This window comes from Ascidiella aspersa, chromosome 5, assembly GCF_963924565.1.
Source record: "Ascidiella aspersa chromosome 5, kaAscAspe10.2, whole genome shotgun sequence".
NCBI lineage: Eukaryota > Metazoa > Chordata > Ascidiacea > Phlebobranchia > Ascidiidae > Ascidiella > Ascidiella aspersa.
In genome coordinates this window covers 5,389,215-5,409,634 of record NC_139451.1, presented here as the reverse complement: position 1 = coordinate 5,409,634, position 20,420 = coordinate 5,389,215, and the positions used below count along the sequence as shown (strand labels likewise).

Genomic DNA, 20,420 nt, shown 5'->3' with positions numbered 1-20,420 from the left:
AAAGGCAACTGTTGTATTCCGCTGTGTTGCCATTAAGGTATAACCTAATTACCGACTTTGTCCCTTTACAAAAACATGTTTACAACCTTTTTAGAAAAGGCCATGTGAACGCAAAATTGTGGCCAATCCCTGGAGAAATTAACCACGTAACTAACAGGTGTATTTTTTGGCAAAACACGTGCCATTGGGCTTCTGTCAAATTGCTTGTTTACAGCGTTTAACCAGCAAAACAAACGACCAAGCTTTTTCGCCTAAAAGTCGTAATACGCGACACATGGGCGACATAGTTTTGGTTAAATAATGAATTTGTAAGAAATTGCTAAACGACATGTTTACAACAACACGAATGTCTAGTACAGGGAATAAACGGGCGGATCGCAGCCTGTACGCGAAAAATTGAAATGCTGATAAATGTCTAATTCATATTAGGAAATTGAAAACAAAATGAAAAAAAAAACATTTTATAAAAGTTGATTAAGAAATTAAAATAACATAAGAATAAAAAAACTTTGCAGTACGTTTGAAAAACTTAAAAAAATATTTTTTGCCGATCTGACAAACGTAGAACAACAATTTACTTTATATTTTAAAAGGCAAGTTTACATTTTGGTTTATTCAGGTTTTTACCCACATTGACTTGAACCAAAGAAAATTTTTCATATTTTTTTCTCGACGTTTGCTAGAATTAATTAAGCACCCAATGCTAGAAAAAACATCAAAGCTAAAAACAAAATACCGCCAATGCTAAAAAAAACGTCAGTGCTAAAACAACATCTATTATTGGGGAATTACTTTCCAACTATTTTAAACGATTTTTTTGTGAATTCACGTTAAAAATGAATAACGATATATTTGAAACGTTAACAAAATCCTATCTACTTCTTTATGAAAGTTCCTTTTACGTCGTCTAACTAAAACCTTCATCCATTAATTATAATTATATGCCCCAGCGTTTTGCGAATATTTTTTGCCGAACATCAAAGTATCACTTTCAGAGACTTTCTAATATGGTTTGTTTACAGTTTTGAAGCAGGGTCACGAACATCTAGTTAGTTCCGCCCAAAAGGCGTTAACTTCGTGACAACCAAGCCACATTTGTTCGAAAGAAGCAGAGTCTGGAGTCATTTTAATGGCCTGTTTACAACACGTAACGGGTGGCTACGAAACTTAGTGACTCAACAACTAACAAGTCACTGTCAAATAATGGATTTTGGTTAGTTCCGCCCAGAAGGACTAACAAGCAACATGTTTTTGAAAAGTCAGTCTATAGTTTTATAGATGACCTGTCTACAAAACATAACGCGTGGCTACGAAACGTAGCGACTCAAAAGCCACCAATTTTAACGACCTGTGGGCAACACCAAAAGGCAGGTCCACGAACGTCAAGCTCAACCCAAACCGTAAGGTTTTAACCACGTGACTCACCGATCGTAGGCGATGGCGCAAAGATGCAAAATAGAGGCCGTGCAACAAGTCACGTCCAAGAAGATAAGGATCTGGCAGGTGACCCGGGGGGGACGCCAGGCCCCGGTTCCGGCCAGGGGCCCGAACTCGTGCAACGTCATCATGGCCGAGTAGGGCGCCACTAGGAGGCACACTAGGAGGTCGGCAACCGCTAGCGACCTGGATGGAAACAGCAACTGAGTTGGTACGGATTAAAGACTTTTTAGTTTTGGAATAGAAAACGTAAATGTGGGATTTTTTGAACAAGGTAAACGGTCTTTATCTAAAAATAACTTATATAATACGTTCGTACTTGTATATCCGCTGCTCTCTATTTTATACCTTTAAAACAAACAAAATTTATTTTACAAGTTTCAACTGGAAACGAAATATGACCAGGGTAAACGATCTGAAAAAAATACAAAAACGTAAATGTGGGATTATGTGACCAGGGTAAACGGTTTTGATCAAAAAACGTCAGTCAAAAAATAACTTATATAATACGTTCATACTAGTATATCCGCTGCTCGCCAATTTATACACTTCAAACAAAGTAAACTTATCTTAATAGTTTTCGAAACAAAAATAGTGAACTAAATCCTTTTGGTGATAACTAGTGCCGATTATTTTTTGACCTAACAAATGATACATTTTGGCGTATAAAATTGAGATTTTGACAAATTTTACCTAAATTTTTTTTTTTTTTTATTTTGTAAACGACAATAAATATTTAAAAAAATTGTTTTTCAATTCCACAATTATTTAAAACATCAGCTAAAAAAAATTTATTTAAAACATATCCTTTCGTTAAAACAACGGAATTAAAAGAATATAAGAAAAAAAATGATTTGTTCTTTACACAATTTTTTAGCAGGAACGGTCGTTTGTTACCGAGGACTCCCAGGCTTGTGTGCTATTGATATTGAACATTTAATTAACTTGATTGCTTGTAAACAGCTAGTTGCCAATATTAATGAATCTTACACGGATAAATTACGCCAAAGCTGTTAAAATTCGATTTCCAATTTGGGTAAGATCAATACTATGTTTGTTCAGTAGGGATCAATTAATTATTTATTAGTATATAAGTATATTAGTTCCACACGTTATAAACAAAATATCAATAAATGAGTTTTGTGGCGAATAAATTTGTGAATACAAATAGTTTCCTGCTTTTGGTGTACAAAGGTTTAAAAGAAAACAAGATTATTTTAACATCTTATTCATTGACGTTAATAAATAGAGTTATACGAAACGTTCAAAATCCAAGTTTTGTATGGGGTTCGATATTCTTGCTACGTCTTACTACAACCCTCCGAACATTATGCTCAAAAAACATTTCTATTTCTTACAAAAACAAAAAATAAAAGAATTTTATTCAAACCGATATTTGTCTAATATTTTCTTTTGATTTCTGATTCGATTTTTCGAGCGAAATTTATCGCCATTCGATCTGAGAATTTTTAAAGCTGATTATCCGCCAAGCCTTTTAGATGCCAGTAACAGTCAAGGGATTAAAAGTTGCGTGTTTAAACCAAAATGACTTGTTTACAGCACTGGTTTGAAGGATAAACTTTGCTCGCGCCAGATTAATCTAGGTTGAGACCGGTCGCGATTACGTTCAAACTAAATTAGACCACCCAGTGTATAGGTCAAGGCCAGATCACGAAATGTAAAGTTCGTGTATGGCAAACTTGAATGCACTTGTAAACGCATAAGCCGTGCACTGGCGACGGGTCAAACTTTTTAGGCACTTTTTGCCGCGAAAAAGAAATGTAGTTTCAAAATAAAATGCCAAAGCCAAATAGGTCGAGTAAATCGAAATCATCCTAAAAATATGTAAAACATTAACTGATGATGACAAACATCTTCTTTAAGATAATGTCGATTTATCTACTTGGCAATTATTTTCAAGCTACATTACAGATTAAAAACAAAATTTTCTTTTTAAAAACAGAATCTGCCTTAATCTGAATGGTGAAACACAAACTAATCTGGTTGCACATCAATGAAGGATTAAACTAAGTACATGACTTAGTAAACCGAAAATCAGTTTGTTTGGATTTACCTGATAAATATTTCGTTCAAAAATTATCATCAGTATTTTTTTCAAATGAAATCAACATTTAAGATACTGATCTAATGAAATATGATACTGATGATGCTTTTATTAGCGAAATATATTTATCTTATACCATCCAAACAAACTGATTTTCGGTTTACTTTAAGTTCAGTATTTAGTTTAATCCTTCTACATTACAAATCTGTGCATATAGTGTACAAAAGACATGAATATGCGCAAATAAGAAATGCAGTTGTTTTATAACCGAAGCGTCATTTGCTTCAGATTCGATAGCAAGAATATATACCCTTTATTTTAGCCGTACAGCAAACTTAAGAACACCCGTTTTGGTAACGTTTCAATTCGTGGTATTTCGACTTGGTATTAAATCTAAACGAATTTAAAGGCGCACGAATTATCACGACACTCTAAAATTGAATTATCTCGACACCCTAAAATCAGCAAGGGCTAGATCACAGTTGTTGAACACACATATGTGTGCATAGCCTTCATTAAATGATAATATGGTACTGTAGACCTCCTTCAATGCAAAGTTGCTTGTACTAACAGAATGTAGCAAACATTGGCGTATGATTGTTTCTCGACTCGCTCCTCTATGAGCCTGCTTAGTTCTTAGACTTAGAGCGACGGTGCCGGTATGATCGAAGGCCGTGAGTTGAAAACCCACCACACACTATAGTTGTTTTTTGTTTTTTTTAGCCTGCTTGCATCATTAATCGACAGATTCGATGAGTCTGCGATTACTATTTTGGTGCAGCATCTAGACATTAAGTGTTTAACCACGAAAAAAAATCAAAGCAGAGTACGGGATTTTCATTATTATTCAATTGACCATTACCCGACATTTAATCAAAACAACTTCGAATGCAATACTGTATCAAAGATTGAAAGCCCGGAATAGGTCGATACGCAACTGCACACAGGTTAGTTAGGATTTTAACTAAACGTATGCCGTGTATTATAAATATACATACTTTCTTAAAAAAGTTTGTATATAGCTTCTAAAATGTTACCTACACATGCGCATAAGACTAGCACCAATCAAATTTCTATTTCTGTTAATTGAATACCTGCTCAATAACACTTAGGTTGGTTTGGGTGAAGCTATTCATAGCAAAAATAAAAAAATCAGTTATTTAACTAGAACTAATTAAAATTTACTTGCGGGAACAATGTAACACGATGCTACCCTAGTAAACGACACTGGAAATAATAGGCGTTTTTGCAGAGAACTATTCCTACTTTGGATTTAAAATGTCAAAAGTCTTGCGTTTCAACGAAAAAGATTATGCTGCTGAAACAAGGATTATTTGCAATTTTTCAATTTAAAAGCAGCCCATACATGAGTAAATAAACCAAAAAGTTTCTCAAAGCTGTGACGGCAAATCGAGATTTTAACGATTTTCAGTTCCAAAAATTAGAATCTGCAAAAAAAAAAAAAAAAATTTTGATGTCGTTTCGTGTATAGACTCACAGGCAACATCTAAGCATTTCCACCGAAGGAAATTTTCAATTTCGCAAAAACAACGGTTTGGCGCTCGTATAAAATGATTTGATGACTGCTTAGAACAAAAATGAATGTCATGGGTGGGGTACCAGATGCCAAGTGGTGGTATTGGTACTCGTCGGATACTAGAGTGGTATCGGTGCCGGTCCGATACCAAATTATTTTATTTTAGTGATCAAACGATTTTGCGATCAAACGGAGCGATTTAACCTTGAACGTAAATTAATTAAGAAGGTTTCTAAACTCTCTTTAGCGCTAAATCAAATTTTTACCGAATAACCTTGAAGAAATTACTTTTGAACTTTTAAATTTCATTATTTTTAAAGACCAATGACGTCATTGGTATCTGGTCACATCGCGACACTTTTTGTTTAAAATATCGTGTGTCGGTATCGGATGTATCGGACATCTCTAACGCCAAGTATCGCAAACTCTTTTGGGCACTTTCTTAATACAATTGACAAACGTGACACGCAGAAACGGAGTATTTATCTCGGGATGCGGTATATTTTAGGTTCGTGCTGAAAATCAGACTTGGACAACTAGAACTAGATGAGAATTAGGTCATTTTGAGTTTTTTCAAATTAGATTAGAATTGGAATTACGGAATTCTTAAAAAAATGAATTCAACTTGAATTACATTTGATCATTCACAATTAATTTAATTTAAATCGCGAAATATTCTAGAAAGGATGTGATTGGAAAATATAAGTGTATTAATTTTTATGCCTTTTAGCATAGCATATGTTTTTCACACTGTAAGAATTACATACAAGTCGTTCCAACGTTTGACAAAGTAGCATTTTTGGTAAAATCCAAATTAGATTAGAACTCGAATTAGAGCACACATGTAATTTCTCGCATTTTGCTCTAATTCATTGAACTAAAAAAATGGAATTACCTAGTTGTTCAAGTGTGCTTCTTAGAACGCGCTGTCAGGCTATTTTAGGGAGCGACCGAAATCGAAATATTGACGATTTATTATTCCGCTTTGATAGTTTAGTTCGTCGGAATATACACCCGTGACAAATCTATTGGAAAAAACCTTGACTGTTGAAGCCTTGAATAACGGCGAACCTTATGAAGGGCAAATGATACTATGACTAAATCAAATAAAAGGCCAAATCGAACTGTTACCGTTGTACCAGTCATACGGTATCGCTTCTTACACATAAAACGACAGCATACGGCATTTGTTTGCGGACAAATAGAGGTCTGGTCGTGGCTAATTATAAATGCGTACACGAGTATTTCGGCCTTGAGAGATATAAATGTGGCATTTGGTGGGATATCGTTTTTGTTTTCTCTCAATTCCTATGTGGCATTCGGTTTAACGAGGTTCGTATAATTGAACTGTTTATTGAATTGGATTCAAGGAGAATTAAAATTGTTTAAAAAGATCCAAAGTTACAACACAGAATAACGCAGTCAAATACGTCGAAAGTGTCATGACCAGTTTCGCTAACTTTTTACCAGCACTGATTATGACACTATGGATTTAGGATGTGGAAATAATATAACGCGAATTACAGCCAGTATTTATGCCTTTAAAAACACACTAAGGCTTAAGTTTAAAAATGTTTTAACCGGATCAATTAAATACGAATTTTAATATAGAAGCAATTAGCAACAAAACCATCCTACAATTCAGCTCCAACAGTATTTGTGGGTTTACATAAACCGGATTGAACTCGTAAGCTTCCAGTACATATCGACGCTGTTCGTTTAAATTTACAGCGAGATAAAGCCTTATCACAATAAATAGAGCTCCCAAGTCACTTAAAAATCGATCAAGAATGACGCAAACTTTTCCCGCGCGGCAGCACGTCGCTCTATTGTTACGTCATTATCATTATCATGCGCTGTAAATATTTTGCCATGTTTACAACCGATGGGCTAACGTCATCTATATTTTGGCAACCTTCTATTGGTTAAGTAAGAAGTAGTATGTACTTAGGTAGTTGCGCCACTGGCATTATAGACCATTAAAACTGTTTTTCAACGCATGAATAGAAAGCATGAAGCGTTTTCTAAATATCACGTATATTTACCGCAAATTTAAGAAAAAAAGGGAAAGAAAGCGTCTCTAACGATTTTGTGGGGACAACAGTAAACAAACTGAGCACAAAAATAATAAAAAATAAAATAATAAAAAATAAAATGATGAGTTCACGAATTTTTATAACTTTAACATTTATATTTAACGCCAATTATGTCACATAGAATGACTTGCAGTAACAATGGTTTGTGCTTGACTTGAGTAAACCAAACTTGTACTTGTACTTGACTTGCTATTTATTGAACAAGACTTGACTTGGACTTAAGTAGTTTTCCAAATGACTTGACTTGGACTTTGGTCATTTTAAAGCGACTTGTTTACATTACTGGGGTTGGGAACGACTGAGCTAGTGGTTTGGATTTCCATGATTCGACTGTGTTTTTGTTAAGGTTTGCCGAAAAAGCCACAACAATTGTAAAATCCTGCGAATTCACGGTCAAACCAAAGTGGCATTTGAGGTGGCCCTAAGGATGATTAATTAATCAGGCCATTGTATTAAAGATAAACAAATGCCGGGTCCAATGACAAATGTGTCTATTTTGCATACAATCCAACACAACGACCTTCTATGAATGTTTCTTTACAGTGAAAATCAGTTTTGTAGTGACTTAAGTCAATGACTTGACTCGACTTAATTGATTCTAAGTCATCGTCTTTAAATGATCTTGATTTTAATCATTCGGACAATTGACTTGATTTGGAACTCAATTCATTGAGGCTAATACAAATGTTTTAATCAAAAGCATTTTTACGTAAATTTTCGGACGAAAAAAGTGATAGCGTTCTAGATGTTGAAAATGAATAACGAGTTATTCGAAACGTTCAAAAAAATGTTGACACTTTTTTGACAGAACCTGCGAGAAACTATTACTGCACATAATTTTCTGGGTATTGATACTCTTACTACGTCATAATCTCCAACCATTATGCGTTCTGTTTCCTTTTTGGTCTTTGTTATGCCATATACTGCTTGGAATGGATCGATTTTACCAAATTTAATAATTTAACTTTTATCGTTATACATAATCACTGACTTAATATAGCAATGATTTGTCCCACTCCAAGGTTGTTTCGCAAATCACTTGACTGGGACTTAATTCATTGTAAAACGACTTGTTTCCACTCGATAACAGTGACCTAACCGAAATCGGAGAGATAAATTGTATAGAGATGTCTTTAAACATTTCGCTCGCAAAATAATAAGATAAAATGTATAGAGATTTGGTCATACCTCACGTGCATATAGACCAGAGGGTCTTAAACTCGGGTCCGTGAACCCCCTTGTGGACTTATTTTAGGCGGCCTAACTCAAATCTTGATATATAATTTAAAAAAGGAAATTAATAGAAAAGACTTTGGAGCATAATGGCTGGAGGTTGTATTAAGACGTTTGTTACACATTTGTTGAATTAAAATCAGCAGATTTCGGAAGTCCACCAGTTTTATGACGTCATCTCTAAAATTGCATGCCGAACCTGGTCCACGCAATCCAAAACTAATTCTGGAGGTGTGAGTATGCATAATATGTGGGTAATTGCAAGTGCACAAGGCCTGTTGAAATAACGGTGGGTTGTAAAGGCGGATGTGTGGCTTCGACAATGTAACTGTATCCTAAATGTATCGATCAGACGCAGTACGGTGTCGGTTGCGTTTTGTGCGAAGTATACACTGGCCGAATGTAACTGGTGTGTTGTAATGAATTAAGTCAACGACCGACTTGCCTTAGGTGCACTTAAGTCACGGTTTTGAAGGAACTTGACTTAGGTCTTTCGGACAACTGACTTGGCTTAAAATAAAGTGTTTTCATTAAGCATTTTTCATCATAAAATTGAGTTATTTATCTTAAGTTTTGCACGTAAAACATTTTGCTTGCACTATGTTTGTGTTTTATTATTTTTGGTAAAGGGTATTGCTAATGATCGAACGAGTTTACCAATTTCAATAACGTTTAAATTTTAATACAAAAAATACTTGACTTGAAATTGACTTCTCTAATTAAATTTAGGTTGTTTTTGTCGGTTTTGAACGTCATTTAGTTGGGTCTATTGTTATTTGCTTTTGAACTTAACCCCATGGGTGCGTTTTACGACCTTGAATTTTCGTATCTACGCATGTTATTTGACCTTGAATTTTCGCGCTTGACGCATGTTTTTTACCTTAATTTTTTATACTCTACGCATGCGTTATTTGACCTTGAATTTTCGCGCTTGACGCATGTTTTTACCTTAATTTTTTATACTCTACGCATGCGTTATTTGACCTTGAATTTTCGCCTCCTAAATAGGAGTGTTTTTTTACCTTGAATGTCCGCTGGTTGATCGCGACAACATTGACGCCGCGAATGTTGACGATTAATATAGATCTCCGTGTATTTGCACTTGTCATTTGACACAGACCACAAACTTGCTTTTTATCGAACGAGCTTTTTAGAAAGAAATCGCAATTCGGACTTATTTTCTTTTTAGCGTCTTTGTCAACACGTAAAATCGAATTCGCGTAACTTGATTAAACCATGGCTTGGTGAATGTCGGACCTCGAACTGAAAATTGCTTCCAAATCATGCGATTTGCATTAAGCCAACTGTTTTCGAAAGCGTCAATATAATTATGAATTTAGTCGTCAAATAATTGCTTATTGATTGTTTGATTCGATAAAGGCCGTGCGTGAAATTGCATTTTGATCCTAGCAATTCACAGAACTACGGTATTTCAACTGTTCAAATTCCCCCCAGCAAATCATTATCGCCATAATGTAAGACGCAATCGTTTCAAGTAAATCCTTGTTTAAACTGTTGGCGTCAATTTAAATTTCTTTGTTTTTGAAGGTTCTTTACACAACTTTACAATAACCCTAAAAATTGAAACTCTTTAATGATTTCCGAATTCCAAATGGCGTCAATTTAAATTTAAGGCTCTTACTTTTTTGAATACCTTTACAACCTCTCTAAAACTTCAAACTCTTTAATGATTTCCAAGTGCCAACCTCGAAACCGGATTTTATATTTCTCTAACAAAACATTGGGCCTTTAGATTTAACAGTTTGGTATTTTGTTAAGACTAATTAGAAGATATCAAAGCCCATATGGCCATCCAAAAACAAATAGAGATCGTATAGACGTTGTTCGTATTTATTAAGAATTATTATTGAGCCTAATCAACCGGGGTGGTTCCAGGATTTTAATTAAGAGGAGGGTCATTTTTTAGAGATGACGTCACAAAGATACGTCAAAACGTGACGTGACATAGTTACATATAAACGTGACGTCACAAAGAAGTAACCTTAAGAACACTAAACGGTTTGTTTATTTTGTTAAGTTTTAAGTTGGACGACTTTCAATAAAATGAACTTAGATATTCTAAGTTACAAATAATTCCCTCCGTTTTATCCATACAAAAGCGGCCTAATCAACGCATTTGCATTTTGTATTTGTGTTTTTCCATATATATATTGTACTACGCATTTGAATGGGTCGCCGAAATGTTGGTTAACAAATTAACAATTACCAGAGGAGCTGTTTTTGAGTATGAATAAAACCAATGCATATCTACCATATCCACAAAGCTCACCCGATCAAGAAATTTCCTCTTGTGTGTAGACGTCTGCGTCTCGCAATAGCAGCCACAATGAGCGAATTTCCGAGCAGTCCGGCTATGACGATGACCCCAAATAAACAACCAATGATCAGCCGGGTATCCAACGTCCAAGCCCCGTCGATCAGCCCGGCCGATTCCGAAGTCGAATACTTGGTCCAAGAATTTGTGGGGCCAAGCATTTTGGCGATTTCAGCAAGTGCTTTGACTACAGCGGTACAACCGTCATGCTTTTTTTTTCAATGTAAACTTAAACTGTTTATATAATAACTTTTAGTAATGCTGTTTATTTAAAGGGTATTTATTAAGCCAAGGGTTTATCAACTAGTTTTCGCCCAAGAATACTATGGCTGTTGATAGAACTCATTTTTCTCTAGCAGATACAGTTAAACAATATATATCCTAATGGCGTCAAATGTTAGCTTATTCTTAGTTACACTATGCACGGATTTGTAATGTAGGTTAATATTTTTAGGCCGAAAAGGTCGAGTAGATCGACATCATATTGATTAAGACGTTTCGATACCTGCTTGTATCATCATCAGTTTATGTATCTTCAGTTAATCGATATACTCGACCTTTTTAGCTTCGAAATTCAATATTAACTTATGCTGTTCATAAACTGACCGCTTTTAGTAATGTTGCTTATTTAAAGGAGTGATTCTCAAACTGTGTCACGAGTGTGCCTCGAGAGATTGTTATGTGTGCCGTCGAACTTTTGTATTATGGCGTACAACCAAACGTTTGAGACTTAAATGCGCATATATAAAAGAAAATTGACGCTTTCAAAATTGAAAGCAATTATATATATCGTTTGTCGTGTGTTAAGGGCAATTCTACAGTTTCCATATTATTGTTGTTTTGCAAGAAGTGTGTCACGAAATATTTAAGACTTTTTTAGTGTGTCGTAAGCCAAAAAGGTTTGAGAACCACTGGTTTAAATGGTATTTACAAAGGCACACTCGTCAAGAACACAATACCTATTCATAAGACATTTTCCCCGGCAGATACAATTGAACGAGATTTTTTTATAGCTAACTTTAAACCTAAACCATCTCAGAGTTTTTCTTACTCCATTGACGAGCAACGAATTAGTTACTTACTGGCAATTTAGTCCATTATCGAATAAAGTTTATCGCTATGGAACCATTATCAAGGTTACCATAGTTGAATAATACTGATTTTGTTTACAATGTAATATTCTATTTGCTTACACTGTTTAGCTGTCTGACATGGATAAACGATATATGCTAAACTTGTGCGTTTAAGTAGGCTGTTAATCTCATGAAAACATAAAAAACGCAACGCACAACTCCACTCTGCAAATTCAAAGCCAACTTGTAAATTGCCTCGGTCTACAAAAGCTTACCTGTCATTAAGACATTGACTAGCTTGCAATCCACCATAACTGTAAGTGTAGGAATTACATGTGATTAAACGTCACAATTAAAGCTTTTTCGACTCAAACGTGACGCTTGGGTTTGCTAATAAAGAGTCATTCATGGCGATTAGAAGTTGACAAAGTTATGATGTCATACATAAAGAACGTTCTTTCCAAATGGCGTTTTAGGAAGTCATAGTTTACTATATACATGTCACGGTTAGGTTGACTGCCAACAGTAAACATAATCACATGGAAGCTAAACCATTTCCTTTTTGGGAAACGGCAAGAAATCAATATAAACTTTTCTTTTATAAGAAACAAAAAGGTTAAACTATATAAAGTAGGAGGTTGACAGACTCACTAAAGGCCCTGTATACACTTATTGTTGCTTGTGTTGTTCAAACAGTTAAAATTTGCCCTTTTTCATTGTTTTACAGACGCCTTAACCAAACCGAAGAAAACTACATTATGTTTCCTGTCTGTAACTGACCTGCCGGTTAAGCCAACGCGTTACTTTCGTTTACTATTGACAAGCAAAGCAAACATCTCAGTAATAAAACGCCGTAAAAACTCGCGAGCTATCATAATGTTGATTTTAATTGAACTTTCGTGAACTTATGCTAGTTTTACACAAAGTATGGTTCCAAAACTTTTTAGCTTACGGTACAACAAAACAAAATAACGCGGCACGCTTCAAATTGTTAAATAGCAAACCAACACAAATATAAGTCAACAATGACCCTTCCATAGGTACATATTCTGTTTTGCACAACAGTATTTTAAGCAGTGATTATCAAAATTGTGTGTCGCGTAAGCTTTCGCTATTTAAAAAAAATAACTTAGTTGAATTACAAGTAGGCATACAGCCAAGCATATAAGACTTCAACGCACACACCCAACAAAAACGGATAATATTCGTACATTTTTCTAGCGCCTTGCCCATGTATTAAGGGCAATTTCCAGTTAGAATATCCTGGTTTTATTGAAAGATGTGCCGCAATTATTCTTTTAACTTTTTATTGTGCAGCAAGCTGAAAAAGTTTGACAATCCCTGGTCTGGCCTTATATAGACTCCCCCAACATTCAATAAATACCAATATGGGATTAGGCCTATATTTTAGTGGGAAGCTTTTTGCAGCCAGGTGCACGTTGACATTTACCCTTGAGGAAATTCTCGCGAGGGATTATGTCTAGTGTGGGATTAGGTCAAGCAGGTCTTATCGTAACGATTGGCGTTAGATTACATCTCAAATATGTAATACGATTACAAGTTTATTACGGAGACCGTATTTTTTAAAACAATACTAACACATTTTAAGAGAAAGGTTAAGTAGGTAATTAAAGTAAAGGTGAAGCAATTTTTTAACATTTGAGCATAGCGGTGTAAAAACCCGAAAGGTTCCGGCTGTTTTTCATCACTGATTAATAATCGCTGTAAATGTGACATATCTTGTTTTTGCCGCTGTTCTCTTCAATTTTCTTTGGTTTACTATGGTTTGCTTTGGTATGTTTCAGACCGATTTTTGTCCGGAGTTTAATATAAAACGTACACATCGTAGAATTTTTAGATATGACGAAGAGCGGCAAATATAGATGCGATTAAGAGGTTTGGGAGTCTGCACCACTAAGGGCCTTTAGTTGGGGGAGAAAAAAAACTAAAATTGGTTGAAGTTATAGTTTAAGTCTTTTTAGCTATCTGCTTCTATCTATAGTTAAGTTTGAACTGTCTTTGTCGTTATTTCAATGCTCAAGAAATGACGTCATATCTGATTCAAACTGAAAAAAAAAATATTTTTGTTTAAGAGCAAAAGGGTAAGCCAAGGCTTGCATCGCAGCAACAAAATGCGTTTCCAATAAACACAAAGTCTAGCGTATAACAGCGGGACACGAATACTGGGAAACGTTATCGCGGGAATATCGAACAGAAACTTGAACCCCTGCTCTCTTCACGCTAAATCGATCATAGCGGAACGCTTTGCGCAGACAAACTAAATACACATCACATAGATACTGCAAAAACGCACGATTTCGATATTTCAGTGTGGTAAATGAGTCATTTCGAAAGACTTAAGTCCGAGTCAAGTCATTACTAGAGCAAGTCAATTCCAAGTCATGTTCTAGTCATAAAAAATTAACGTGAAACTATTAAAATTGCAAAACTCGTTCAATTATATGGAATAACTGAACTACAAAACAACAAAAACGCAACATTTAGAAAGGATATTATTTTTTGTGCAAATATTTAGATAAATAACCCAGTTCTATATGAAAACACCTAATTTCAGTTTATTATCACAAACGTTTTAAATTCAGTTTGTCGCAAATTCTTTAGTATGGATTTAGTATATTTTCTAGTTGCGAAAAAAAATACTTTTACTTCTGTATAGTGAAGTAGAAGAAAAATAGTTTTAAGAAAGCAGGCTTTTAAATATATCTGTACTTTGTTACACATTTACATAACCATAAAGTTTCGCTTTAAAACAGTCAATACCACTCAAACTTCATTTAAAATTTTGTTAAAATATAATTTATTTGAATTACCAAATTTATCTATTTTTTTTAATTAAACACCCCTAATTATGTGGCATTAAAATATTTTTTTTGGCACATGTTGTTTTTGTCCGAATTACTTATTTTCTCCAGTCAATGTTTTGTGGATTAGTTTTGACAAGGAAAGAAACGAGTTGTAACATGAAATTTTCACAACTGTTAGAGACCCTTTCAAAGTTACTTATAAAGTTTTAAATTGTGCGTTCAAAATTTGCTTAAACACAAGAAAAACTCAAATACTTCATTTTGCAATATAAAATATTAATGGTAATATTAAATGTTAAAGATTCCCTCAAACGGCAATATCGCCTGGCAAGCACCTGCCAAATCAAAATCGATAGGCTTAGAACAGTTTCTCACACATATAAGGCAAAAGCGCACAGATAAATTGCAATCGAGATTGCACAGATAGGCGTCCGCTTTGCAAGCAAGACAAGCTCAGTTTGGCGAACCTCATGCAAGCCAAACCAAACACAATCGATTAACTTGATGGCTAAAGGTTCTGGCGCATTCGTTGCAAATCGAATCAAAGCATGAAATACAACACGCGCCACCGCCCTGCGTCTACTTCAGATCGTTATTCTTGCGTCACTTCTGGTGTTGCTGGGACGAAACGGACATTCAGCCATGCGCAAAACGTAAAGTGTTTTTAATTTATTACGGTTTGGAAGCGCAATAATTTTGCAGAGTATGCAACACGGTGTTTTTTACGTTTCCATTGCTTTTAAACGTTAAAAAAATCCTCCCCATTTAAAATGTACAGCGAACTCTTGTAAGTTTTTTAGCTTGCCGAAGCAAACCTTTTTTTACTTTTTTTATTTTATTTAATGAAACGCAGGACTTAAATTAGGTTGCCCTTTGTGGAAGTTTACATGGTAAGATTAATTCAGATTGGTTCTGAGCAAGATTTTTCGAAATTCGAGAAAATTGCCGAAGCAATGAAAGAAAGCGTGGCTCAAATTATACAATTAATTATGCTATTTGTCTTAAGATTTTGAGCATAATGGCTGGAGGTTGTAGTTTGCCAAAATAATCAAAGCCCATATAAAAGTAGGTAGCATTTTTTAAGTTTAAATGAATAGAGAGTTAATCAAAACGTTCAAAATGCTATACCTATACTTCTGTATGGGCTTTAACATTATTATCACCTCTCACGTTTCGTTCACTTTTAAAGCTTCGCAGTTAAACGTATACGCGTATGGTATTTGGGTGGCTGCGGAAAAAGGTCGAGAACACAGTTCTAAATCGATGGTCGTTAAACTCTTCAAGCGGTACGCTTCAGCAAAGGGCGAGATGTTTCTCTGTAAATCTTGCTTGAACACCTGTTTGCGGCTTTGCAAACTCTATTCAGCGCTTCGGCCAGGTAATAATGAAGTAGTACTTTTTTTTATAAATCGGACCCCTAAAAACAATTTGGTTCGCCTGGATCAGGGTCGGCATGAATTTTTTAGTTTAGAGGTGACGTCATTAAAAAATAGATTTAAGAAATCTGCTGCTTTCGGTCTAACAAATGTGTAGTTGAAATCGAGTCTAAATAATATCAGGAAAAAGGCGCTTTTTAGTTTCTTTCAAAAACTGTAATTCGTTTTTAAATCTTTCGTGGATCGTCTTGGTGCTAAGCTGAAAAGGGTGCTAGTATTTCAAAACATGCAGCAAAAATGCTTTTTTACGGTAGGATGTTTGGCTTGTTTCCAAAAGTAATCGCCTTTGAACGTTTTAGTCAATGTCATATTTCAACACACTGACACTAAATATACCGGTATATAGCAGTGGTTCTTAACCTTTTCTAAACCTTGCTGTACCCTTTCAAATCACCAACCAATTCTCGCACCCCTTCTAGGAATTGTTTAAATTAACAAAACCACCGTATTTAATTTTCTTACAGGTAACTGATAACCAAAACAAATGTGAGTTAGTTTTACATTTAACCGAGCAATTAAATAAGTTACAGTAATACCTTTTCTGTGTCTGATTCGAAGTGCAAGCGCCCCTGGTTAAAAAAACCCAGGTCTATAAAAACGTTTCACAAAAAAAACAATTCACCAATTTGCGACATGTCTGTATGTTTTACTTTTTTATTATTAAATACCGTAAACAACTAGACGAAAAAGCAGATTCACCAATTTGCGACATGTTTTGTTATAAAAATGTTCAGGTGGGCGTAGTGATTCAAAACAACGCCCACTTTCACCTGTTTCCGATTATACAGTAAAAACATGTCAAACCGCCAGCACCTCATTTCATAATAGCTTGTGGTTGTTTTGCGGTTTGCTTAAATTTTTATATGCCATGCTTTTTTGGTCAGTTTTTTTTTTTTTTTCTTAATTTACAAAAACACTGTGCTACAAACAAACACAAGTACTCCTGTAGTATCACGCTAAAACAGTTCGATTTTGCTTTAATAAAACCACGCGTTATAATCTTTGCACCACCTAATTTGCAAATCACTCTTCCACAAACATAAATAGTTAGCTAGTATTCCACTGAAACAACTTTTCACAGCCATAAATTTGCAAAACACTGTACTACACAAACAAACACAAGTAGTTTACTAATATTGTGCACAAACTAATTCATTTTAACTTATTTGCTATTTTTCCCAAATTAAACAACGCTTTACAATTATTTGCAGCACTTAGTTTGCACAACATCCGCTGTAACTCAAATTCTTTCAGGCATTCTTGCAACGTAACATCTAAACAAATCTGTCTTTTCACACCTGCCTACGCAAGGCGTCTAAAAGCTGCTTGTAAACACTGATTGCTCAATGCTCATCCATCCTAAATCAGCGTGGGCTTAGGGAATTCTGTGCCAGAAGCACCAATGCCTTGTGTTTATAAACCAGCCGCGAGTTATTATTGGGCCGCCGCATTTAACAGCGAAGAGAACCGATTCCCTTTTTCTTTCGCTCTCTCTCGCTTGCGGTTTTGTCTCGCGGAAAAGGCCGTGAAACCGCAACATGTTGTCAATTATTTACCCGGGCAAAATAACGCCAGTTGAACGTGGCTAAACGGAAGTTGTTAAAGTCGAATTACGCCGTAAGCAAAGCGTTTGATGTGACTAAATATGCACAATGCCGTAGGCCTAGTTTTTTGGTAAAAATTAGCATTAAAATACATGAGAAACAGAGTTTACGTTTCTTGACGCTGCGAAAGCTTTATAAGTCGAATTACGTTGAAAACGCCTTTGGTGTGACATAAAATGCACAACGCCGTACTTTATTGCTAAAAACTAGCTTTAAAAAGATAAGCCTTAAGAAATAGAGCTAAATTTTCTTGAATGTTCCACGTGTCTCTTTACTGGGCTAAAATTTTCTTGAATGTTCCACTTGTCTTTTTACTGGGCTAAATAAACATTTCGGCCTGCTATTAAAAATATTATTTTGTCCTAATATGGTTTACGCAAAAAATATGGTAGGGGTGTAGGAAATCATTTTAAGGTGAAAAAGGGCCTTAACGGAATATTTAAAAGTCGAATTACACGCCGATAAAATACGTTATGTGAAGTATGTATACAACGGCATAATTTGTTGTTAAAAACTAGCTTTAAAAACCTGAGCCTTTAAACACAGGGCTAAATTGTCTTGAATCGATACGTTTTATGTTGTGCATGTCTTTTTACTTGTTTTAAAGTAAATTTGGCTTTTAGTAGAAAGCATATGTTTGCCTTAATATGATTTAAGGTCGCAATATTAAAAAAGGGCAGGGGTGTCAAAATCATTTTATCGTGATAAAGGGCCTTGACGGAAACTTTTGAAAGTCAAATTACGTTCGTAATGCACAACAGCATAAATATTGTTAAAAACTGGCATTAAAAGGCCTAAGCTCCAAGAAACAGGGTTTATACGTTTGTTAAATAGGTATGTTTTTCGACAGTGATGCGTGAGTTTTTACTGGTTTAAATAAACATTTCAGCCTTTAGTTAAAAGTATATGTTTGCCTTAATGTTATTTACGCTCGCAATATTGAAAGGGTAGGGGTGTTGTAAATCATTTCATCGCGAAAAAAAGTATTAACGGAAACTTTAAAGGCGAATTACGTTCGTAACAACACGTTTGATGTTACAAAATATGTAGAGCCTACGCTTATCAGGTAAAACAGCATAACCGGTATTTTTTGATCAAAAATCATATTTCCTATTTAAAGCCATAAAATTTGCAGTTAAGGAGAATTAGTCGAATTTTGGCATAAATGATATACTATTTGAAGCGAGCAAAATTCTTTTTTGTGAATCTAAGTAATTTTATAGCTTTTCAAAAAGCATATTTTGTGTCGAATGGGCTGCAATTTAAACATGACGGGGTGCTGTACATCATACGTTGGATAAAAGAATGCACTTTATATATGGCTTATATAGGAAACAGCTCACCCGTATAATGCTTTAATATAACACGCTTATCAAGCAAAAGAGCATAACCAGTTTTTCTTCTTCAATTGAAACCAAATTCCTTATTGCGAGACATTAATTTGTTTTACACAATGATGAAAGTAAGCCAAAAGGGTCCGGAACGGCGCGTCGTAAAAACGAAATAATATTATTATTATTATTATTATTGGTGGATCTAAGCCTGTTCCAACACTGCTAGTTGTTTTTTTTATCCATATCGTAAAATCCAAACAGAGCCACAACGAGTACAAAAAATTATCTAAAAAGAGAAAATTATCTAAAATGTTTAAAAAGAGAAGAATATATAGTTACGTGAAATGCATCATCAGTTCTGCTAAAGAACTTAATCAGTAACCAAATCCCGCATACTTTTGCCCCGAAAGGCCTAATTTTGCAATTAAACGTAGAGAACCTTATGTTGCTTTTTTACTGCATAGCCTACAATACTGAACTATTTATAAGTGTCTCCTGTTGACAAAAATAAAATCAGTACTAAGAAATTGAGCAGCATTTTCACTTTGTTTGTCCCCACAGCTTGTTTTGCGGTTGTACCGAGCGTTTAAGACCTACAGAACTCTGTAGAATGATAAAGCAACTCAATTTTCGACGAATTCTCATTTTATTTGTTCCCACCCTGTTTTGCCATAACATCATGTCGTGACTGCAAATATCTGATAGCAGTTCCCGATATGTTGAGCTTGGCAATGCATCATCTGCTGATAGCATCGAGTATCTCTAGCCTCTCTGTGTGCCTAAAATAAATCATTTGAATGTTTGATTTGGGGTACAAGGCGCACACTAAAGCCGTCGTGTATGGCTGAAGTTGTATTTGGATTGCAGCTCGCTTTAAAATTCCCTTTTATCTAAAGTTCTATTGATATTTGCCAGTGTTGTAAACAAGTCATTTTGAAAAGACTTAAGTCCCATTTTTTTAATGTTAGTGCTAAAGCTATACGAACGACGTTCATTGTAGGCTACTTTAGTTGCAAAATCGTTTCTGCGTTTCTTGCTAATTTTCGCCTAAGTTTGCCACATGTAGACTTTCTACATGCTATTTCTATGAATTCCTTGGGGCTTTTGAACTACCCCATCTAGCATACAAAATAACCAAGCCGCTTTTGACAGGTTGTTTGTTCTGCAGTGCTGCATTGTGTTGTCACAATAGCAAAACGTCTGCTAAAAGCTTTTTGTACAAAGCTCTCAAAACAACACTTACCGTTTGAATTTTTAAAAGTCTTACGAGTTCTAGTCGTTTTTGCGCAAGTGGTTTTGTAAAAAGTAAAATGTTTACAGAAGGAGTCGCCTGTTAACAGTCCTTAACCCTAATGGTTCGCGTCACTGAAGTGTTGATAACGTTTACGTGACATAAGCTATATACCTGCTTAATTACACGTTCACTGTTGAAAAGCCTAAATGCA

General features: G+C 35.0%; 1 protein-coding gene across 1 annotated transcript in view; it reads right to left on the bottom strand.

Moving 5' to 3' along the window:
* Positions 1 to 10,908, bottom strand: part of LOC146141584 (5-hydroxytryptamine receptor 1A-like) — a 33,746-nt gene extending 22,838 nt beyond the window's left edge. The window contains exons 1-2 of the mRNA XM_083389936.1: positions 10,659 to 10,908; positions 1,426 to 1,623 (exon numbers count right to left, since the gene is read on the bottom strand). Coding sequence (XP_083246062.1) covers positions 1,426 to 1,623; positions 10,659 to 10,864 — 404 coding nt within the window. The 5' untranslated portion in view covers positions 10,865 to 10,908. The remainder of the gene's footprint in view (positions 1 to 1,425; positions 1,624 to 10,658) is intronic.
* Positions 10,909 to 20,420: the final 9,512 nt, after the last annotated feature.